The sequence below is a fragment of the Papio anubis genome, chromosome 5, assembly GCF_008728515.1.
Source record: "Papio anubis isolate 15944 chromosome 5, Panubis1.0, whole genome shotgun sequence".
Lineage (NCBI taxonomy): Eukaryota > Metazoa > Chordata > Mammalia > Primates > Cercopithecidae > Papio > Papio anubis.
The window spans coordinates 156,166,654-156,191,342 of NC_044980.1; the positions used below are offsets into that span (position 1 = coordinate 156,166,654).

At 39.3% G+C, this 24,689-nt stretch overlaps 1 protein-coding gene across 3 annotated transcripts; it reads left to right on the plus strand.

The window, feature by feature from the left end:
- Positions 1-7,277: 7,277 nt before the first annotated feature.
- MAT2B (methionine adenosyltransferase 2B) lies at positions 7,278-24,289 on the plus strand. 3 transcript variants are annotated; one of them, XM_031666590.1, is made up of 7 exons: positions 7,278-7,629; positions 16,192-16,386; positions 18,069-18,183; positions 18,358-18,510; positions 21,332-21,525; positions 22,690-22,803; positions 23,323-24,289. In XM_031666590.1, the coding sequence occupies exons 1-7, from the start codon at positions 7,600-7,602 to the stop codon at positions 23,491-23,493; spliced, it is 972 nt and encodes a 323-aa protein (XP_031522450.1). In that variant the 5' UTR covers positions 7,278-7,599; the 3' UTR covers positions 23,494-24,289. The 3 variants fall into 3 exon arrangements, with proteins under 3 accessions (XP_031522450.1, XP_031522448.1, XP_031522449.1); XM_031666588.1 differs by lacking the exon at positions 7,278-7,629 and adding an exon at positions 9,738-9,866; XM_031666589.1 differs by lacking the exon at positions 7,278-7,629 and adding an exon at positions 9,763-9,957.
- Positions 24,290-24,689: the final 400 nt, after the last annotated feature.

Here is a 24,689-nt window from a genome sequence, read left to right on the forward strand (position 1 = left end):
AATCATGTAAGACTCCCAGAAAGGGAGTCTCCCTGGTGCCACTCTTTGCGGTCTCATCCTTACCAACGGCCTGTACTGAATCCTCTCTCTAAGGGTGTACTATCTATTATGCACTCAACTTTCAAAATATTATTTCTTCTTTGCAATGAATTGCTTTATACTGCATCTTCTTCACTGTCTCTTAAGCTCTTTTAGACTAAGAAGACAGAACAAGGTTTCATAACAGCCATCAACAATTAGTTTTCCAAAAATCCCCCCAAAAAAATCATATACACAGTTAACCAGCTCCTTGCCTCTTATAACTGGTTGATTAGGAGTAGCCAATGCAATTATTTTGCATATTTCTATTGCTAGATCATGCTATGCACTCAGTGCTCACTTTACTAACTGGAAAGAATCGTTAACATCTTTAATAAGATCAGAGTAATGTATGTTTTAATAACATATAAAAGATGTTATTAAAGATTTAATAAGATCTTAAATAGATTTTATAACATCTTTAATAAGATCTTATTAACATCTTTAATAAGATCTTTAATAAGATCAAAATTGATTTAATAAGATCAATTCCAAAAACTCTGGGATCATCAGGAAACTCATCCTTAATATTCTGTCCCCCTAGAGCAACTCTTGGTACCAAAATCTGTATTAGTCACAGTTCTCCAGAGAAAAAAAACCAGTAAGAGATACATAGAAAAGTTGATTTAGTATGAGGAATTGGCTGACATGATTATGAAGGCTGAGAAGGCTTGCAACCTGCCATTTGCAGGCTGGAGACCCAGGAAAGCAGGTGGTGTGCAGTACAAGCTTGAAGGCCTGAGAACCATCAGAGCAGAGGGTGTGAGTCTCAGTCCAAGGTCAGCAAAAGACTGATATTCCAGCTCAGTCAGGAAGAAGGGATTAATTCTCCCTTCCTCTGTTTTTTGTTCTACTCAGCCCTCAATGGACCCTCAGTCAGCTTTAGTGCATCCACTAATTCAAATATTAACCTCATTCAGAAACACCCTCACAGACACCCCCTGAAGTAGTGCCCACAGTCAGCCCATGATCTAGTCAAGTTGATGTATAAAAATTAAACATCCCAATTAAATATCACACTGGGTTGGGGAACTGAACACCCTGTCTAGTCTAACTCATGCCCTATTTATCTGCAATAGCCTTTAACCTTGAATACTTGTTCATGTATCACACTGTTGACAAGAGAGGACAGAGGTCAGGATGCCCTGCCTCTTTCCTCAGTATCATTCTTTCAGATCCTCTTCTTGCTGCTGTTCATGACTTCTATGTGAACACCCTCTAAAACAGGGTGAGAAGGACGACAGAGGTGGTGATAATATGAAACAAGGCCCCAGCACCTATTTGTGGGTGAAGCTGGACCCCAAGACACCTATCCTTAGGAAGGTTTTACTTGAGACTCCAACTCTAGCTTATTCATCAGTCCTTTAAATTAGGAGTCATCTAAGCTCCCATCACAAGGCAAATTTTGACAAATAGATTTTCCAGAAACTGTTACAACAAAGAGGGTGGGGTCAATACCTTGTCTCTTCATCTCTAGCCACAGTAACATTCATCCATTTTCCAACCTGTTGTCTCTTCTTTCATTGGGACTTTGTAGTTTTCAAGAAAAGGAGTGAAAGGCAAACTAATTATCTTTAACAAGTGAATAATTATATACATATAGCCAACTGATTTAAATTGTTTAAAATCAATTCTCTTTTCTGGGAGAAACAATTTTAAAAAGTATTATCTTCATATATTTACACACTTAAGAATTTAATGATCTGAGGATAAAACAGATTCATCTATAAGTCATGCTTTTGATTTTGATTATACTGCATTTCATTTATTCATTCATTTATATATTCAAAAATATTTATAAAATATTCATCCTGTGCCAGGGACTGAATTTGGTGCTGGTACACAGAGGAGAACACGACTTTGCCCCTTAAGTTTTTACATGAAAGGTGACAGATGTGAAGTAAATAATGGTCACATACACCTTTTAAATGCTATAAAATACAGGTATAGGATACTATGAGAGAGGAAAACATGAGAGTCTAATTAAGATTGGGGTGTATACTATTTGAGGAGAAGGGCAGACAAGGAAGGTGGAGTCAAAGATGGGGCACAGATCCTGCAGGGCCTTGTAGATGGGAGGTTACTGAAAGGTTGTAAGCAAGTAGTAAAATAAGCTGATCTGTCTTTAAAGGATTATTCAGTCTGTGGCAGATATCTGGATATGCCAAAAGTGAAAGCTGAAGTAAGTCTTTCCAGTGGCCCAAAAGGCTCTAACAGATCTACAATCTCACACTTCCACTCGCTTCCTTCTCTGGCTTTTTTTCTTCTCCTTCTCCATTTATTTATTTATTTATTTATTTATTTATTTATTTATTTATTTGAGACAGGGTCTTGCTCTGTTGCCCAGACTGAAGCTCACTGCAGCCTCAACCTCCCAGGCTCAAGTGATCCTCCCAGTTCAGCCTCCCAAGCAGCTGGGACTACAGCTATGTGCCACTACGTTCAACTAATTTTTTTGCATTTTTTTTTTTATAAAGATGGGGTTTCATCATGTTGCCCAAGCTAGTCTCAAACTCCTGGACTCAAGCAATCTACATGCCTCAGCCTCCCAACGTGTTGGGATTACAGGTGTGAGCCACCTGGCCCAGCTTTCCCTATTTTATTCTTTTTAGCCACACTGGACTCCTTACAGAAGCTTGAGCACATTAGGCTGAGTAGGCCTATCTTCTGTGCACTTGATTCATCTGCCTGGAATGTTCTCTTATATATTTTTGAAGCCACTGAAGGGAGGAAGCTCCCTGGACCTGCTCTCTGGGAAACTGTGTGATGCAGAGATCTGGCTGACTTCTCTGATGTATAGCCTGACTGGGAAGTAAAAACTTTCTAAGGTTAAGCACTGTGATCTTGGATTTGTTACCCTAGTGTAAAACTAGCCTATCTTGACAAATAAACACCATAGTTAACAAAGTAGACAAAAATATTACTTTTTAATAAAAAGCTTTAGTCTTTAGATATTTTTCAATCTGTTAATTTAAAATATTGTCAAGTTTAATTTTCATTTTCTTGACTACTGGTAAGTTCCAGCATGTTGTCCTATGTGATTTTGCCTTTTGACCTTTATCAACTGTGAATTGCTTTTTACATTTGATCTTATTTTCCTTCAGTTTGTCTTTTGACTTTGTTAATTATCATTATTGTTGTTGTGCAGCTGTTTACAATAATCTATGTGGTTTAATTTATTGATATTTTCCCTTTTGGTTTCTAAATGGCATAATATGCTTATAAAAGGTTTCCTCACATCAAGATTATTTTATATATACTCTTCTCATGCTTTTGTTATAGTTTAACTTTTTTTAACCATGATAAATGAAACAATAGTTCAACTTTTTAAATTTGTAAATAACTTATTTTAGTATAAGTGAATTAGAATCCAGTCTTATTTTTTTTCAGTTTCCACACAAAGCATTGACAGCCTGATTTTTTTTTTTTTTTTTTTTTTTTTTGAGACTGAGTCTGGCTCTGTCGCCCAGGCTGGAGTGCAGTGGCCGGATCTCGGCTCACTGCAAGCTCCGCCTCCCGGGTTTACGCCATTCTCCTGCCTCAGCCTCCGGAGTAGCTGGGACCACAGGCGCCCGCCACCTCGCCCGGCTAGTTTTTTGTATTTTTTAGTAGAGACGGGGTTTCACCGTGTTAGCCAGGATGGTCTCGATCTCCTGACCTTGTGATCCGCCCGTCTCAGCCTCCCAAAGTGCTGGGATTACAGGCTTGAGCCACCGCGCCCGGCTGCCTGATTTTTTTTTAATGATCCATTTTAAATTTACTATCTTTATCCCCTAATAAATTTTCATATGCATACTTGAATCTAGCTGAGTTCATCAGTATAACAGTATCTTTCAGACAAACCTGGGAGGTTAAGAGGAAGATTAGGTTTGGGAGACAAGATGACGATAAATTAATCTATTTTAGAATTTCACATAAGTAAAATCATACTTTTTTGTATTTAGTTTCTTTTACTCATCATAATGACTTTGAGATTCATTTACACAGTTCATTTCTTTGTATAGCTAAGTAATATTCCACAGTATGGATACACCACAATTTGTTTACCCATTCATCTGCTGATGGATGTTTATGTTGTTTCCAGTTTTAATCTGTTTTGAATTAAGCTGCTGTGAATATTCTTGTGTGAGTCTTTATAAACATGTATTTTATTTCTCTTGGGTAAGCACCTAGAAGTGGAATTACTGGGTCATGGAATAGGTGTATGTTTTTTGTTTGTTTGCTTTTGGTTTTTTTTTTTTTTTTGAGATGGAGTCTCTCTCTGTCACCCAGGCTGGAGTGCAGTGGCACGATCGCAGCTCACTGCAACCTACACCTCCCGGGTTCAAGCAATTCTCCTGCCTCAGCCTCCTGAGTAGCTGGGATTACAGGCACACACCACCACACCCTGCTAATTTTTGTATTTTTTTTTTTTAGTAGAGACAGGGTTTCACCATGTTGGTCAGGCTGGTCTCACACTCCTGACCTCATGATCCACCCTCCTCGGCCTCCCAAAGTGCTGGGATTACAGGCGTGAGCCACTGTACCTGGCCGGAATAGGTGTATGTTGAACTTTATTTTATTTTATTCCTTTTTTTTTTTCTTATTGCTCTTATTTCTCTGAGGCATACATGTAACTTTATAAAAACTTTCAATTTTCTAAAGTGGTTGTATCATTTTATACTCCCTCCAGCAATAAGAGTATTCTAGTTATTCAAAATGCTTGTTAGTGAAGGAGTTGAGAATATGCTATCCCAAAATATGCCACCCTGGCATTTTGACTATTTTAAGTTAAAGACACTTAAAAAACAGCAGGCACAAGAAGATCACTGTGACTTTTCTGTTTCTTAAAAGCCGGAGATGACATTCCCACATGAAAGATGCCCTCCCATACTAGAAGTAAAGTAACATTCCTATCACCAAAGACAGGAAGTGAATGCCAGATAATTCTGTACCAACCTTATTAAAATAACTGATCTTCTAGCCTCAAAAATGTAGTTACTTTTTCACAATTTAGTACTCTGTCTAATTTGGTGTTGAATTGCAACTCTAACTGCATCTTTGGGTCTTCACTTTCTTAGGAAGGACCCATGCCACATAACGCTTGTATAAAATAGATTTGTATGCTTTTTTCCTGTTGATCTACCTTAATTTAATTCTTAAGTCTAGCTGAAAAACCCTGAAAAGACAGAAGTAAAATTTGCCTCCCTTATATTATCATTTGATGCTTTCAGTCTTTAACTTTGGCCATTCTGTTACGTATGTAATGGTATCTTCACGTGGTTTTAATTTGCTTCTCTAATGTTGAGCATCTTTTTATGTGCTTATCGGCTATTCTTATATCTTCCTTTTTAAAGTGTTGTCCAGGTCGGGCGTGGTGGCTCATGCCTGTAATCCCAGCACCTCGGGAGGCTGAGGTAGGTGGATCATTTGAGGTCAGGAGCTCGAGCCTGAGCAACCTGGTGAAACCCTGACTCCACTCAAAATACAAAAATTAGCTGGGTGTGGTGGCATACACCTGTAATCCCAGCTACTCGGGAGGCTGAGGCAGGAGAATTGCTTGAACCCGGGAGGCAGAGGTTACAGTGAGCCGAGATCGTGCCACTGCAGTCCAGCCTGGCAGACAGAGTGAGACTCTGTCTCAATAATTAATAAATAAATAAATAGCGTTGTATGGCAGATCCAACTGACAGCAATAACTTTAAGCCTACCCTGAGAATGACCCTGTGGTCTAAGAAGAATGTGTGCTTGGAGCTAAAGAATCCAGGAATGGCCAAGGCGAATATTCACTCCTTATCGATGGAGGACATCTGAGTCCCTGGTTCATCCCTTGCAACACAAGCTATACAGGTGATGGAGGCCCTTTGTTATGGGTTAAATGGAGGTTGCTAGGTGGAACATGCTAAGTGAAAATGCTATATAAACCATACTTTTTACAAACGGCAGTGGTTCTCCCATCCAGCCCACTGCCACTGGACTGTCCTTGTATTTAAGTTCCCTCAATAAACCCTATATCTGGTTCACTGTCTCTGAGTCTTTTCTTCAGCCTCTCATACACGATGCCATTCCTGTTGGAGTCAATAGAGGTCTGACATGACAAATGTCTGTTAAAAACTTCTGTCCATTTTAGAACTTGTTTTTTTAAAAATTATCGAGTTGTGGAGTTAATTGCTCTGAATATTAGTTCTTTTCAGATATATATATATATATATATATAGAGAGAGAGAGAGAGAGAGAGAGAGAGAGAGAGAGAGAGATTTCCCCTCCCAATAGCAAGACCCTGTCTCTAAACACACAAAAAGATTTTTTTAATTAGCTGGTTGTGATTGTGCACGCCTGTGGTCCTAGCTGCTTGGGAAGCTGAGGCTGTAGACTTACGTGCGGCCCAGGAGTTCCAGGCTGCAGTGAGCTGTGATGGCACCACTGCTTTCCAGCCTGGGTGACAGAGGGAGACCCTGTCTTGAAACAATAAAAATAAATACATTACGCCCAGTTAGCCACTTGGGATCCATCTTGAAAGACTGGCTTTTTCAGGTTCACATTTGTTCACAAATGCAAACACACACAACAATTCTTCATAATTTATATTAATAGATTTCTCTGAATGCCTCTTAGAGTTTACCATGTGCTGTGTGCTCTAAATGAATATAACATTAAAAGTTAGATGATTCTTTTAGTTCAATTCGAATGGCAATTTTTGATGTTCTTAAATTGGTACAGAGCCATAATCCAGAATAGCGGTGCAAAGCTCACTAAGCACATTCATTACCCTTCAAAGTCTTCGAAAACAGATTACTGGGCTTCACTCCTAGAGAATGATTTCATTCCTTAGGTTCTGTGGTGCAGGCAGGTTTGGAAATCACTTATCTAAAAGTCCTTAATGCTTTGTGAAACTTAAGTCCACTCCATCTACCATTTTCTCAGAGGGCAGGCTAGTATTAATGGAAATGACCCGTTGCATTTTACTTCTTGCGTGCTGTTACCACCACCGCCTTTTACTCTCCTTTGAAATAATTAAAAAGCACTCTGGGAAGGGAAAGCACTGCAGAATTTTACTAAACATAATCTGTTGCAATAAGATGTAACTAAATAAAATGACAGAAAACTGTGCCTTTTAGAACAGGAATCAACTGCATGATCTGTGTGCTTTCCAAAAGCGTGGCTCACTCTTCTTCCGCAAGAGAAAACTACAACCAGTCTTGACAGGAAGTTGTTGGGTTTTTGTTTTTGTTTTTGTTAAATAGTTCTACCAAATAGTTTTGCAAATAGACCCAGGCTTGACTGGCAATTAAACATGAAACTTCTCATTGGGTATTTTCGAGACTACCACGGGGAATCAGCTACCAGCTTACTGCCATGTGGAAAACTGCACGAGATTCCGGGATCGGAATCAAAATGCTAATTTAAAAGGTCAAGTGAAGCTGCGCCTCACGTTTTGGCGTGCCTGCGCTCTCTGCAGGCAGCAGCGAACAAAGACCCAGCAAGAGAAGGCAGAGGCTAAGACCCATCCCGTATCTGCTCTCCTGAAATAATTCTGGAGTCATGCCTGAAATGCCAGAGGACATGGAGCAGGTAAGAACTAGCAATTCAAGAAATGAAGCATTCTAGAGTAAGAGATGCTTTAAAAGCATTCCAGTGAACGCCTGCTAAAAACAGAATTGTTGTGTAAAGAAAATAGAAACGAGAGTCATTCATTTCCTTAAAACATAACCTCGGGACAAGGAAGAATAAGCCAACTTTAGTTACTGACCTAGAGAACCAGGTTATGAAGAACTCAGCTAAGTCTCATTAGCTGACAAGAATAAAATGCAAGACAGAACTGCAGTTTCATTTACCATTTTAAATGCAATTATGTATATAAAGTTTCTACATAAATAAGGTTTTTATCTATAGTTGTGTGTTCCAGATGTTCTTTGTCTTTGTATGAATTTAATCTGCTAACATAACTTTTAGTTTCAGGCTGCTCTCTTTAAATGTATAGACTTCACCACCACACCAAGTTGTACATTGTCTATGTAAGAATGGCGTTGGATTCGCATAGACCCTACCATCATTACAGAAAATGATTAAAAACCATATCCAAACATATGCCCCTAGAACTGTACCCAACTTTTACGGGGAAAGTATCAAGTCAGATTCTCGAAAGTAGCCAAGTTAAACTCTTTCTGTTCCTCAAGACTAGGCTGCTCTGAGAATCAGAATGCTAATTGCACATGCTTGCCCTTAAACCTTCTTCTCGTTGAAGAAGGAAGAATTAATTTTCTTTTCTCCCATAGAAAGGTAAGATTACATCATGTGTTGCGACTAGAAACTTGAAACCGAATTCCCAGTTTTTAAGAGAGGAGTATTAAGATGATCTTGGCTGCTCCCCCGGCTCTCCTCCCGCCCTCTTCTTTGTTGTCCCGGGATTATACTTGTTTAGCGCTGGGGCAGTCCTCAAGGATTCCCTAAATAATTCTAAACTGATGAACAGTAATAGCCTGTATTTTTTTAAAAAAATCGGAACAGAAGAAACCTCAGGCTGTCTTCGATTACTGTTCTAGAGAAACTTATGTTTACACGAGTGAGGAAATGAGTTTTTGTTGGGGGTAGGGGAGAAAGGAAAGTCTCGGTGTTCTGACGTGGAAAAACTTCTTTAAAAGGCTGCTTAGTCTTTAGTTTGAAAATAAAGCAAAAAGGATTAGGAGACGGGGAAAGGCCCTAGGAAAATCCAAGCAGTGGTCACGTTTGTGGGCGACGTTTAGAGCTTGCTATCCTGGGCACACAAGAACCGTTGGACTATTCGGTGCAAAGTTGGCAAATCCTACACGGCCTGTGCCAGGGTTTACTTTCTGCATACATTTCACAGGCGTCCGACCCGGGTGGGGACTTTTTGCGATTTTGAACTGGAAGGGAAATAAGTCGGCATCAGCACTTAGGGCTGATTGACTTTTAAAAGGTGGTAGAACGCCCAGCATTACACGCTGCTGCTTAAAGTCTCGGTGCTTACCAAGGCTGGGCTTGCGTGGCCCAATCCTGCAGTCCCCGAGGCGGTGTTTCTCAAAGGGTGGGCTTGATTCTGGTTAAACCCGTTAAGAAGCCGGACCCTGGGCTCGTTTCTCATTATATAATTATGGGTAAAGTCCAAGGACCTGCGTTTTGAAGAGGTACCTAAGTAATTCATCTTCCTTTCCTCCACAACTTTTTATTTTTAATTAAAAATAGTTTTACATTTTTGAAATCTCACACACAGGTTTTTTCTTTTTTTAAGCATCCAGGAAGACAAATGGCTCAAACGCCAACCCTTTTCTTTTTATTCCTTGTCTTTTCTAAATCTTTAAAACCCACACCTAGGGCTCTAGAGATGTGTCCATTATGCTCTACCCACCTCCGCCCCCGCCCCCATGACTTTAAAATGCTTTTTATTCTACTTTATATATTGCTCAGTCGATCCTCATGCACTAAGCAGTCTGCAAACTTGAAACTCAAGGCGATGCAGTTCAATCTTTTCCCGAGTCAAGAAAAAATAGAAAAAAAGTAGACGAAAAAAGCACACAAATAAAATCTCCGAAACAAAACCTGAATTCGCTGCCTAAGGTCAGGGCCTTTCTTTTGTGTGTAGCTTTAACCACCGGCGCGTGGGCTGGGGGCGGACCGCGCGTGCCCTTCCTCTTTCTGGGGCGTCGGCAGAACGTGGCCAATCAACGGGCGCGGCTATGGCAGCGGAAGCCGGAAGCGGCGAGCGGGGTCGTTCTGGGCCTAGGGAAGGCGGGCTGAGGGCGTCTGAGCTGAGGCCCGCGTCGATCCTGGGTTGGAGGAGGTGGCGGCCGGTGAGGCTGCGGCGTGAAGACGGCGGGCATGGTGGGGCGGGAGAAAGAGCTCTCTATACACTTTGTTCCCGGGAGCTGCCGGCTGGTGGAGGTGAGGGAGTCGGCCTGGGCGTCTCCGGTGGGAGCGGGGGCGCCGAGGGGAACGAGCCGCCGGGGCGCGGGCGGCTTTCCAGGCGTATTCCGCCCGGGTCAGAGCCTCCGGCAAGGAGTGGTCTCACCGCCACCCTCCCAGCCCCGGATCCGAGGGGGGCGCCACCGAGTTTGTTTATCTCGGCGCACACGGGTCAGTGTTTTTTTCTTCCAGCCACTGCGGCAGGAAGCAAGTAGGTGGAGATTTTACTTTCGAGTTCAGTCTCTGCTCCTGACGGCGAAGAGGTTTTTCAGAGTTGTGTCTGTTTTGATTTTGTTTTTCCCCGTTTCTTCATCTTTGGTTCGTATTCCTCGATCTTACAAGTTCGTAGGTTTGAGAAAGAACAGGAAAAGGTGACTTCACACAAATAGCAGTGCTGGAGATGACAACTTACGGAACTCTTTAAGTTCTCGGCACTGTTATGCCCTTGACGGGCTTTACTTTAATCCTCCACTGTGAGATACTGTTATTGCCTCATTTTAGAGACGAGAAAACAGGCATAGAGGGTGATACATTGGCCCGCGTTCATTCCGTAAGGTTGGAGCCTGGAATTCAGATACAGGTCTGTGTGACTGTCTCGGGCTTTGAACCACTACGGAGTATCCCTGAAGGAAGATTATGATGATGATTGGAAGATCCATCTCTGGTGCCCCTCGCACCCCCGCTCCATCTTGTTCCATTCCACTTAAGGGCTTCCAGCATTAATCTGACAACAGAACATATCCAACCCTGGGGATAAGAACACTGCTAATGCCCAGATCATGTCTTTTGGAGAGAAGAGAGAATATAGGAGATGGCTGTTTTTGTTAATGCAGTTTTCGTGCTTCCAAATGTATTTAGGGTTTAGGGTTTTCAAATCACGTTGGTTCTTTGAGGGTAAAGTTAGGATAAATGGTCTGTTAAACCTCTATGTTCCTAGGTCCTCCAGACGGTGCTGAGTGCATGTATACGTATTGTATGTTTACATTTATATGTATGCATTCGTATGTGTACGTGTGCATATAAAGCTTAATCTACTTTGACAAAAAGAAGTTCAGTATAAAAATGAAAATAGCTTTTCGTGTTTTCCTTCATTAAAAATGAAACAACGAAGAGCTTGGCACAGACTGCTGTCAAAACCTGTAGAATTAAAGCTTACTGACTCATGAGAACGAGAACTGTCTCATAGTTAATGTTAGAGAAGCAGCCTAGAGTGGTTCCTGTTAGTAATACTGTCTGTGGGGCACAGTAGGAGTTAGACCAGTCCCACCGAAGTAGTTAGAGAATCTTAAAAAGTAAAGCCCAGTAATGTTTACTTAAAAGGTCTGTTTCTGGGGAATTAAAAAATAAACATGAAACTGTGCCAAGTTTTAAAGTTTCCAAAAACGACAAGGCATTTACCACTGACATTTAGGGAAGCCCCCCTCCACATATTAGTAATAGTCCATTCTTTACTTTTCTAGGCATTTTTTAGTAGATAGTAATGCAAGTGTGCTACAGTAGAAATCACTGTCCCAGAGAACTGTGTTGGACCACTCAGAAAGAGCCATATATCTCCCATTACCTATACAATTTGGTATCATTGGATTAGATAGAATAATAACAGTAGCTCCACATTTATTTATATGTATTTCATTTTTCAAGAAATTTTTTTTTGGTGTCCATAAATCTGGTCCCTTGGAGTGGTTGAATTCCGTACTTCAAAGTTTAGACAATAAGAGGCAGATACGTTTAGAGTAACTTAAACTGATACTAGATCTACTTTCCCCCGTATAATAAAAGTTGAGAAAAAGTAGACTTCAGGCAAAGTATTACCAACTCTTTATTGTGCCTTGAGTGAACTAGATAGCATTTTGTTCTTTCATTCTGAGTTTCTTAAAGTGTTTAGCCATTTCTTCCTTGTGCACAGCTAAAATAATTTATGGAGTGCAGGTCCAAAGTAGTTTTTAGAGAGATATTTCTTTTTCTAAAGAACGAACCAAAAAGCCCCAACAAAACAGTGTAAGAGGCAGAGTACTGTTTATATAGGAGCTCAAAAATAGAGATATTTGTTTAGCATATTTTAAATTTCGGAGTAATGCTTATTCAGAGGAAAAGTTACCTTGTTTAACTGAACGAAACTATTCGGACTCCTTGTGGTAGGAATAATGTGGAAACTGTTAGAAATGTAGAACTTTAAAGCTGAAAGAGCCTTAGTCATTTTGTCTAAATGCCTCCCGCTTGTACCAGTGAGGAATTAGATCAATAGAGATAGAATTAACTTCTTAACACCAGTTTGTGGCAGAACAGATAAAACTGTAATCATTCTTGAAACCAAATATTAGTTCAAAGGATTGAGACAAAATGCAGTGTATTTGACTTGACCAGAGAAGCAAGAAGACTCAGATTCTGGTTCCAGGTTTGTTACTGTAGACAAAACCTTTAACACCGGACTTCTTGTTCCTCGCTTTGGAAATACCTTTTCTAACAAGCTTTTTTTTTTTTTTTTTTTCCTTCCCCCTTCTTGCTCTGTCGCCCAGTCTAGAGTGCAGTGGCTCAATCATTGCTCACTACAACCTCTGCCTCCAGGGTTCAAGCGATTCTCCTGCCTCAGTCTCCTAAGTAGCTGAGATTGTAGGCGCCCACCACCATGCCCGACTAGTTGTTGTATTTTGAGTAGAGACAGGGTTTCACCATGTTGGCCAGGCTGGTTTTGTACCCCTGACCTCAGGTGATCCGCCCACCTTGGCCTCCCAAAGTGCTGGGATTACAGGTGTGAGCCATGGCACCCGGCCTCAAACTGCTGTTACTAAAAAAACAAAAACAACTAACTATGATTATATACTCATATAACATGTTTTCTTTTTTTTGTTTGAGCCGAAGTCTCGCTCTTGTTCCCCAGGCTGGAGTGCGATGGTGCGATCTCAGCTCACTACAGCCTCCGCCTCTCGCGTTCAAGCGATTCTCCTGCCTCAGCCTCCTGAGTAGCCGAGATTACCTAAAATTACCTAAAAAAATATGAAACAGTGTACAGTACCCAGCGGTCGGATGTCAGTGCTGAAGATTTTTATTAAGAGTGAGGATCTGAAGTGCAAGCATTTACTGAAATGGAAATGATACTGCACAACATTCTGTTTGAAAATTAACATGAATAGGCCGGGGGCGCACTGGAGGCCTTACATAGTAACCTAGGGGTATAAGGATACAAAGTTGCATTTTCTCCTGCAACTCCACTTCCTTTTTTAAGTTAAGCCTATTATATTCCCTAAAGAGCCTTATTCTTCTCTATACTTAACACTGCATCAACTCCAAAATGCTCTTAATTATAATAAGATCATCTGGGCTCTTATTTAGGTTGCACTAAGTTAGCAAAAAATACTGCCAAACTATGACAGTTCTTAAGATTTATTTTTTTAAATTCATTTAACCGATGTTAAAATGAAACAAGTGTACTTCACAGAATCAGTGAAGTACGCAGATCTTGATTCACTGTTTAGTAACTTTTGTGGATTGTATAATGCTTTGGCTTCTATTTCAAGTTCTCTTTTTTAAGGAGGAAAGATACTGTTGTCATTTTGAGAAAGGTAGATGGCACTTTTTGTTTTGCTTGTATAAAACAGATTTTTATGAAAGCTTTGAACTTTCCTGGAGTTCAGAGTACCCTTGTCCTCTAAGTGCAGTCTCCAAATCACAATGAGCAGCATCACTTGTTGGAACTTGTTGGGATTGCAAATTATCAAGTCCCACCCCAGACCTTTGTGGTCTAAAAGCCCTCCAGGTGATTCTGATGCACACTGAAACCTGAGAACCACTGACCTTGGGAACTGTGGTTACCTGTTCTTTGCTTCCCTACAGTGAACTAAAAAGTGAGAAACTCGGAAGAAACCAAATTCTCTCTTTTATAGTATTTTTTCAGGAATCTTTACAGTATTTATCCTGTGTAAATTGTTTTGTCTGTTGTATCTGTACTAGAATTGGCATGTTTTCTCCTCTTTACAGTTCAATCTTTGTAGAGCTGTTTTCTTGCCAAATTTCAAAGAAAATATTTTGTTGGCTGAAATCCTTGTTTTCATAGATCAATTGGTTTAGAGCCAAGTTTTGCAACGCAGCCTGAATGAAATTGCTTTCAACTTTTAAAATGTCTTGAAATTGGTTAAACTAAGGAAAAATAATCCTAAGAATTTACCTTTATACTATCTTTCCCTGTTAGTCTTTTCCTTTTAGGTTTTTGATATGCTAGAAATACTTGATTTTGGTGTCTTTTTTTTTTTTTTTTTAAATGTATGTATTCGGCTAAGTCATTTAATTGAGCTAAGGGCTTTAAACAGTCTTTGGTTATTGTATATGTATTTAAAGTTTTTGGTAGCTCAGAATTAGGTGACTATAACAACTCTTGAGATAAATAACTGGTTTGTTTTTTTAATAGTAAAAGTTGACTTTATTGAAGATCCTGGTGGGAAACTTGGTGTTACCCGTCTTGGGAAGAAGGGACATTTTTGGAACTATGCTTGGAAACATAGAATTTAAATTGTTTCCTAAATAATGGTTCTTTTTCATTTGTGTGTGTAAGAATTTATTTGTTTCACAGTAGCAACAGAGATCTGCTTAAAATATTTTTTCTTATCCTTTGTGTTTATTAATTTTAGCTTTTTGTTTTGGAGATGGAGTCTCGCTCTTGTTACCTAGGCTGGAGTGCAGTGGCGCGCTCTTGGCTCATTGCAACCTCCGCCTCCCGGGTTCAAGCAATTCTCCTGCCTCAGCCTCCCGAGTAGCTGGGATTACAGGCGCCTGCGACCACGCCTGACTAATTTTTTTGTATTTTTAGAAGAGGTGGGGTTTCACGGTGTTGGCCAGGCTGGTCTTGAACTTCTGACCTCAGGTGATCTGCCCAGCTCGGCCTCCCAAAGCACTGAGATTACAGGCATGAGCCACTGCGCCTAGCCAATTTTAACTGTTCTATGTAGGTAAATTTAGGGTTAACTAAGGAACATTTACCAATTTGGTTAAACTTAGAAAGCATTTAAGTGTTGTAAGGACCAAGTTTTTTTTCCTCCTCATAAATTCCTTTGAAATGTTGATTAATTCTCTACCTTGGGTCCATCAAAGTATGATAAATCGTTGAGACTTGAAAGAATATTTGGGATTAAAATCTGAAGACCAGAAATGTCAGCTTGTAAATATATTGGCAGATTTGACCCAAATACTAATCAGGCCTTAAAATAGGTAAACTTAAAACACATTTCTCTCTAGATACTCAAAGAGCACCTTCAGTCATAGCTATAGGAGCAAGACAAATTGTAAAGTCTTATAAACTGAAAAATGTAATGTTATTTACTATTTAGGTACTTGGAGCAAAAGTATAAAAAAAGTTGCTGTTTATTCATTTGGGCATTGTCAATCATAAAACTAGGATTTTCTGTTAACATAGGAAATATAAATCTACATAATTCCTTGCATATCATCTTGTGTTCTTTTCCTTGGGAAAGATTATTATAACTTTTTTTTAATTAAAAAAAAATTTTTTTTTTGAGACAGGGTCTCACTCTGTCCCCCAGACTGGAGTGCATGTCATGATCTTTGCTTATTACAGCCTCGATCTCCCAGACTGAAGTGATCCTCCCACCCCAGCCTCCCAAGTAGCTGGGACTACAGGCATGCACCACCTGTAGCTCAGCTAATTTTTGCTTTTTTTTTTTTCTTTTGTAAGGATGGGATTTCACCATGTTGCCCAGGCTGCTCGCGAACTCCTGGGCCCAGGTGATCCATCCGCCTTGGCCTCCCAAAGTGCTGGGATTGAAGGCATGAGCCACCATGCCTGGCAAAAACTTTTTCTTAAGGGATACAGTTTTTTATATGGTTTGATTAATCATTGTTCTAACTTTATTTATTACATTTTTAAGTGTATTTTCTTTTTATTTTAAAAATTTATTTTTAAAAATATAAAGTATATTTTTACTTTTTTTTTTGTATTGAGACAGGGGTCTCACTATGTTACCCAGGCTGGTCTCAAACTCCTGGGCCCAATGGATCTGCCTGCCTCGCATTCCCAAAGTGTTGGAATTACAGGCGTGAGCCTGGCGCCCGGCTCTAACTTAACTTTAGCATTGGCTTGCAGATACGGGACATGAACCGAAATACGTAGAATTAAGAAATTTAGGGAACAACGATGGTGACTAATTTATTTGAGAGAATTATTTTCAAAGTTAGTAACTCTTTCTTTCCCCCTTCACCTTTTAGGAGGAAGTTAACATCCCTAATAGGAGGGTTCTGGTTACTGGTGCCACTGGGCTTCTTGGCAGAGCTGTACACAAGGAATTTCAGCAGAATAATTGGCATGCTGTTGGCTGTGGTTTTAGAAGAGCAAGACCAAAATTTGAACAGGTTAATCTGTTGGATTCTAATGCAGTTCATCACATCATTCATGATTTTCAGGTATGATTTAGGTTATTTTAGCGTACACATGAACAATATTAAGAATTGTCTGGATGATATAGAAAATATCCTTGCCCTCAAGGAAATTACTATGCTTGAAAGCGCTAAAGCTCTAACTTATTATGCAGTAGCATTTTTTTCAGTTAGTATGACATGGCATATGTAATCCTTAAAGTTAAATTTTGACACGTTGACAAAGACAAATATGAAGCATTTTGTAAAAAGCTTAATGTTTATAGAGTGCCTTCTAAGTAATACTTTCTCTGCAGATGGTTTTCAGATGTTACTGTAAACCTCACAACACTACAAAATAGTTATGTTCATTTTAGAGCTGAGAAAGCAGGGTCTGGTGTTTGGTATCACTGATACTATTCTTCCTTTGACATGGATTTATTAGATACTTAAATCATGTTAATTGCATTAATGATAGCTCTTTCCTCCTGTCCAAATTGGGGGATAAAACTTGTTTTGATTTAGAAACACTTTTGTTTTGGCCGGGCGCGGTGGCTCAAGCCTGTAATCCCAGCACTTTGGGAGGCCGAGGCGGGTGGATCACGAGGTCAGGAGATCGAGACCATCCTGGCGAACACGGTGAAACCCTGTCTCTACTAAAAATACAAAAAATTAGCCGGGCGTGGTGGCGGGCGCCTGTAGTCCCAGCTACTCGGAGGCTGAGGCGGGAGAATGGCGTGAACCCGGGAGGTGGAGCTTGCATTGAGCCGAGATCGCGCCACTGCACTCCAGCCTGGGCGACAGAGCGAGACTCCGTCTCAAAAAAAAAAAAAAAAAAAAAAAAAAAACTTTTGTTTTAATCTGTTCTGTTTTTGTTTTTGAGACGTAGTCTTGCTCTGTTGCCCAGGCTGGAGTGCAGTGGTGGAGTTTCAGCTCACTGCAGCCTCCGCCTCCCAGGGTTCAAGCAGTTCTCCTGCCTCAGCTTCCTGAGTACCTGAGACTACAGGTCTGCGCAACCACACCTGGCTAATTTTTGTATTTCTAGTGGAGATGGGGTTTCACCATGTTGGCCAGGCTGGACTTGAACTCCTGACCTCAAGTGATCCGCCCTCGGCCTCCCAAAGTGCTGGGATTATAGGTTTGAGCCACCACGCCCAGCCTAGAAACACAGTTGTTTTATTTTCAAAGGGGGTCTCACTCTGTCGCCCAGCGTGGAGTACGATAGATCGATCACAGCCCACCGTAGCCCTGAGTGCCTTGACTCAAGTGATCCTTCTGCCTCAGCCTCCACAACAGTTAAAACTAAAGGCTCACACCACCATGCCTGGCTGATTTTTAATTTTTTTTGTAGAGATTGAGTACCACTATGTTGCCCAGTCTTACCTTGAACTCCTGGCCTCAAGCAGTCTCTTACCTCAGCCTCCCAAAGTGTTGGAATTACATGCATGAGCCATCACACCAGAATAAAAATACAGTAGTTGACAGTTATTTTTCTGGTTTGTGTCTACATATTATGAAATACTCTTTTCAGTCCCTATAAATATTTTAAGTTTGAACCTTGCAGGGAAAAGAAGCAGCTTGACAGAATTACATTAGAAATTACAATGATTTATTCTTAGTTGAAGGAATGTTGATTTAATGCACATTTTTCTCTGAATTAATTTTAAGAAGGCTGTAATACCTCTTTCATTTTATTTTGAGTTAAAAAGACGTCAATGCTTAACTTCCAGCCCCATGTTATAGTGCATTGTGCAGCAGAGAGAAGACCAGATGTTGTAGAAAATCAGCCAGATGCTGCCTCTCAACTTAATGTGGATGCTTCTGGGAATTTAGCAAAGGAAGCAGGTAATGATGACTTTATAAAATTTTCATAAAATATTAAGTGATTGCTGAGTTTTTAAAAATTAAAATTTTGTAGATGGTTATTCGTTTTTATATATCATGAAAAACCATTCTAAATTCCATGAAAGAGTAATGTCATGTAAAAATTTAATGGATTTGTCTTATTTTTTTTTGTAGCTGCTGTTGGAGCATTTCTTATCTACATTAGCTCAGATTATGTATTTGATGGAACAAATCCACCTTACAGAGAGGAAGACATACCAGCTCCCCTAAATTTGTATGGCAAAACAAAATTAGATGGAGAAAAGGCTGTCCTGGAGAACAATTTAGGTAAGATGTAGTCTCTTTAGCCCCTGATTGTTTTTTAACACTTTAAAAATCTTTTATACCTATACATATAAATGTTTTTAAATTTAAAATGTTAATCAATGAATATGACTCATTAGAGAAAATTAAAATATATTTTAATAAAAAAATAAAAAATTCTAAGAGATAACTACGTGAATCCTTCAAGACAGTTTCCACTATCAGTGTTTACATATTCATCTTTACACATAGAAAACAAGTCAGGTAATGCAAGCTTTTGTAACTTATTTTCAGAAAACAGGGCAGTATAATAGAGTGAGATATTCTGTTATATGTATATGTATTCTTTTATATGTAATTCTGTTAATACATATATGTATTTTGTTTTTATGTATTCTGTTATATGTGTTAGCATTCTGTTATATGTATGGTGTTTCTTTTTTCCTATATGTGCGTTTGTGTATAATACACATCTTATGTAAAAAGTATACACTCCTTAGAAAAAATGTAAATTTACTAAGAATAAAAATTCTCATAAATGCTGCCTCAGAGAGAGAAACACCAAATGTGATTAAGTGTGGAAGCATTTTTATATATTTTCAAAAAATGTATGCGTGTTGTTTCATAACCTGTTTTTTTCTCCCTCAACATCTTTGCATTTCAGTACAAGTGGAGCGAGCTCTGGGATATCTTACTCCTATCAGTGGCTGCATAGAACTTAATTTAATGAGCCCCTGCACTAAAACTACTGCCTTAGACTGTACTATGGCCTTGAGAAGCAGCCCTAGCATAGAATACCTTACTAACGGACATTTAGTTTTTTTTTTAAGTTTTCTTGTATCACAAATTATTCTGTCGAAATCATCCTTGAATACATTGTCTCAGTTTATTTCATGCTGCTATAACAGAATACCAACAACTCAGTAATTTATAAAGAACAGAAATTTGTTTCACACAGTACTAGAGGCTGAGAAGTCCAAGATCAAGGTGTGAGGATCTTTCTTGCCCTCAAGAGGGCAGGAATGCTGTGTTCTCACATTGCAGAAGAGGAGAAAGGGATGTGCTCCTTCCTTCAAGCCCTTTTATAATGGCATTGATCTATTCATGAGAGCAGAGCGCTGATGACCACCTAAACACCTCCCAAAATGCCCCACCTCCCAACACTGTTGCTTCATGGATTAAGTTTCAACATGGATTTTTGGAGAGGACAAAAGCATTCAAACCATAGCAATATCTAAGTTCTCTTGTCATATAATTTAAAAGAAAATGTTTGATTTGCAGTTAAAATGTTATTGTATACCATCAGCAGGGACCATTATATAATCTAAATATTAATGAGTGGTTGTAAAACTAATGTGAACGCTTATATACCCTTCACATAGATTCACAAATTTTAATGTTTTGTCACATTTGTTTTATATGTATGCTTTTGCCAGACCCATTGATAATTAGTTGAATTTCATCTCCAGATACTTCACCTTTTATCTTCTGACACCAAGAATGTTCTTTAAATAATTACAATGCAGTTATCATACATTGGAAACTTAACATTAATATGATACTGTAATCAAATACAAATCTATGTAGGAATTTTCTCATTTATGCCAAAAATGTCCTTTATTGCTTTTATTTTTTAATGTAGCATCCAAAGACTATTAATTGCACTTAGTTGTCATGATAGGTTTTTTTTTTTTTTTTTTTTTTTTTTTTTTTTTTTTTTTTTTTTTTGAGACGGAGTCTCGCTCTGCCGCCCAGGCTGGAGTGCAGTGGCCGGATCTCAGCTCACTGCAAGCTCCGCCTCCCGGGTTCACGCCATTCTCCTGCCTCAGCCTCCCGAGTAGCTGGGACTACAGGCGCCCGCCACTGCGCCCGGTTAGTTTTTTGTATTTTTTTAGTAGAGACGGGGTTTCACCGTGTTAGCCAGGATGGTCTCGATCTCCTGACCTTGTGATCCGCCCGTCTCGGCCTCCCAAAGTGCTGGGATTACAGGCTTGAGCCACCGCGCCCGGCGATAGGTTTTATTTTTAATGATCATAATAATGTAGGATTTTTATATATAAAAACTAGTCCAAATGACAGAAGATACTTAGCAAATGTGTTTTTGAGTTTTCTTCTTTTTTTGTTTTTTGAGACAGGGTCTCAGTCGCCTGGGCTGGAGTGCAGTGGAACACAGCTCACTATAGCCTTGACCTCCTTGGCTTAAACGATCCTCCCACCACGAATGGCTAATATTTTTACATTTTGTAGAGATGAGGTCTCACTATGTTGCCCAGGCTCATCTCGAACTCCTGGGCTCAAGTAGTCCTCCTGCCTTGGCCTCCCAAGTGCTGGAACTACAGGCATGAGCCCCACCACACTCAGCCTTTGACTGTTTTTAATTTTATTTTTGAGGCAGGGTCTCACTCTGTTGCCCAGGCTAGAGTACAGTGTTGCAATCATGGCTCATTGCAGCCTCGAACTTCCAGGCTCAAGAGATCCTCTTGCCTCACTCAGCCTCCCAAGTAGTTGGGACTACAGGTGTGTGCCACCATGCTCAGCTAATTTTCATTTTAATTTTTTGTAGAGACGATTTTTGCTATGATGCCCAGGCTGATCTTGAACTCGTGGCCTCAAGTGATCCTTCTGCCTTGGCCTCCCAAAGTGCTAGCATTATAGGCATGAGCCACTGCGCCTGGCCTTGACTATTTTTACATTGCATTGTCACAAGTGAGCTGTGTCATTATGCTTTTTTTAAATTAAAAGGCAAGGTTTCTACTTTGATATTATTTAAATCCACACCCTTGTATCTTACATCAAAATTTAAGAGCCAGTCAGCTTTAAAATATTTGCTTTTATTCTTCTCTAGGAGCTGCTGTTTTGAGGATTCCTATTCTGTATGGGGAAGTTGAAAAGCTCGAAGAAAGTGCTGTGACTGTTATGTTTGATAAAGTGCAGTTCAGCAACAAGTCAGCAAACATGGATCACTGGCAGCAGAGGTTCCCCACACATGTCAAAGATGTGGCCACTGTGTGCCGGCAGCTAGCAGAGAAGAGAATGCTGGTAAGAAGGATTCCTGAGACCTGTCTTAGCGAAGGTCCACTTTGTCTTTTCCATACTTGAACTTTCATAGCTATACTTGGAGTGTTACTGAGTGAAAGCCGGAAGTGCTTTTTTAAAACTATTAGACCAAATAAAAGTGGTTTATATATAGTACACTGTATTCATGAAGAATAAAAATAGTATGCTCTTCTGTCTGCATTTATTTCTTAGGTACTATGGACCCCATCATTTCTTTTATTGCAAAGTGTTAGAAAACTTCAAAATAATCACCTAATGTCTGTTAAGAAGGTACTCTTTGGGGGCTGGGCATGGTGGCTCACACCTGTAATCCCAGCACATTTGAAAAAGTTAGTATTAAATATAATATCCATACAAAGAAAGATGAGACTGATTTAGTTTAGAATATTAATAGGATGACCACAGTTTTTTAATATATGAGAATTATATTTTGTAATACATAACATGACAATATTTAAGAAAGTTTAGCTCAACTTGAATGGTTCTATTAAGTTTTTGTTTTAGGGTAATTAAAAATACTCATTAGGCCGGGCGCGGTGGCTCAAGCCTGTAATCCCAGCACTTTGGGAGGCCGAGACGGGTGGATCACGAGGTCAGAAGATCGAGACCATCCTGGCGAACATGGTGAAACCCCGTCTCTACTAAAAAATACAAAAAACTAGCCGGGCGAGATGGCGGGCGCCTGTAGTCCCAGTTACTTGGGAGGCTGAGGCAGGAGAATGGCGTAAACCCGGGAGGCGGAGCTTGCAGTGAGCTGAGATCCGGCCACTGCACTCCAGCCCGGGCGACAGAGCGAGACTCCGTCTCACAAAAAAAAAAAAAAAAAAAAAAAAAATACTCATTAAATTGGACTGTTTTTATAAAAATCTGTAATCACATTTTATATTCCCACCAATTAAGTAAAACTGGAGCCTTTTTTTGATTTTAAAAACTCTTAAGGTTTAAATTCCAGAAATTGCTCTTTTGTGTTTTGCTGGGAGTATTAGTAGGAATTTGATTTTAGATATCTTGGTGAGAGCTTTCCAGAAAAAGAGGGTTGCATTTTAGTTCCTAGACCTTATTCTAAATAAGCTTTTTTGTCAAACCTCTTATTCTACTCAACTCAAAAAGTTGAAACTATTGAATTCATTGTGTCATTGTTCTTAGGATCCATCAATTAAGGGAACCTTTCACTGGTCTGGCAATGAACAGATGACTAAGTATGAAATGGCGTGTGCAATTGCAGATGCCTTCAACCTCCCCAGCAGTCACTTAAGACCTGTAAGTACATGGCTTTAAAAACCTTCTTTAGATCCATCGCTATGGTATATATTATTGCTGTGTTGGGTAACTTCATTTCTCAGTACTAATCAAAGTGAACTTTGCTTGTATGCTGGCTGTTCATAGTGCTGCTTTTCTCAAAATTATCATCTATAGAGAAGATCATGAGTATTGAAGTTTGTAGAAAATGTATTATTGTCTTGATCGTGACAGGCATTTGGTTTATTTTTCCAGGGACTATCAAACCAGATTTCTTATGCTAAGAGCAAAAATGAGTAGCAAATATAAAACCTCAAAATGGCCAGGCGCAATGGCTCATGCCTGTAATCCCAACACTTTGGGAGGCTGAGGCAGGAGGATCCCTTGAGCCCAGGAGTTTGAGACTAGCCTGGGCAGTGGAGGGAGATCTCATCTCTGTTTAAAAATATATACATATTAAAAAAAAAGGTCGGGGGGAACAAAGCCCTCAAATATAACCTTTCACTTACTTTTGATTTTTTTGTTTATCTTTCTTTAAAGATTACTGACAGCCCTGTCCTAGGAGCACAGCGTCCAAGAAATGCTCAGCTTGACTGCTCCAAATTGGAGACCTTGGGCATTGGCCAACGAACACCATTTCGAATTGGAATCAAAGAATCACTTTGGCCTTTCCTCATTGACAAGAGATGGAGACAAACGGTCTTTCATTAGTTTATTTGTGTTGGGTTTTTTTTTTTTTTTTTTTTAATGAAAAGTATAGTATGTGGCACTTTTTAAAGAACAAAGGAAATAGTTTTGTATGAGTACTTTAATTGTGACTCTTAGGATCTTTCAGGTAAATGATGCTCTTGCACTAGTGAAATTGTCTAAAGAAACTAAAGGGCAATGTTGCCCTGTTTGCAGTAATTTTTCTTTTTATCATTTTGTTTGTCCTGGCTAAACTTGGAGTTTGAGCATAGTAAATTATGATCCTTAAATCTTTGAGAGCCAGGATGAAGCAGATCTGCTGTAGACTTTTCAGATGAAACGCATTGTTCATTCTCATAACCTCCATATTTTCAGGATTTTTGAAGCTGTTGACCTTTTCATGTTGATTATTTTAAATTGTGTGAAATGGTATAAAAATCATTGGTGTTCATTATTTGCTTTGCTTGAGCTCAGATCAAAATGTTTGAAGAAAGGAACTTTATTTTTGCAAGTTACGTACAGTTTTTATGCTTGAGATATTTCAACATGTTATGTATATTGGAACTTCTACAGTTTGATGCTTCCTGCTTTTATAGCAGTTTATGGGGAGCACTTGAAAGAGCGTGTGTACATGTATTTTTTTCCTAGGCAAACATTGAATGCAAACGTGTATTTTTTTAATATAAATATATAACTGTCCTTTTCATCCCATGTCGCCGCTAAGTGATATTTCATATGTGTGGTTATACTCATAATAATGGGCCTTGTAAGTCTTTTCACCGTTCATGAATAATAATAAATATGTACTGCTGGCATGTAATGCTTAGTTTTCTTGTATTTACTTACCTTTTTAAATGTAAGGACCAAACTTCTAAATGAATTAATTCTTTTGTTGCTTTAATTTTTAAAAATTACATTCTTCTGATGTAACATCTGATACATACAAAAGAATATAGTTTACTATATATTGAAATAAAACACAATAAAATTAACACTTGATCCAGAATGTGAACTTACCACCCCATCCTAGAATGTTACAGATACTGTATCTATTTGTGCCAACTGATTTTTTTTAACTAAAAATTAATAGCTATATAATCTTGTTATATAGTTGACCCTTGAACAGTATGGGTTTAGGGGCATCAACCTTGCACAGTCTAAAATCCACTATAATTCTTGACTCCCCAAATACTTAGTAAAAACCTGTTGACCAGAAGCCT

Coding starts and splice junctions, on each gene's coding strand:
- MAT2B (XM_031666588.1), top strand. CDS start 9,753: ATGGCAGCGGAAGCCGGAAGCGGCGAGCGGGGTCGTTCTGGGCCTAGG. Junction 9,867..16,191: donor GTTGGAGGAGGTGGCGGCCG/GTGAGGCTGCGG, acceptor TTCACCTTTTAG/GAGGAAGTTAACATCCCTAA. Junction 22,804..23,322: donor CCAGCAGTCACTTAAGACCT/GTAAGTACATGG, acceptor CTTTCTTTAAAG/ATTACTGACAGCCCTGTCCT.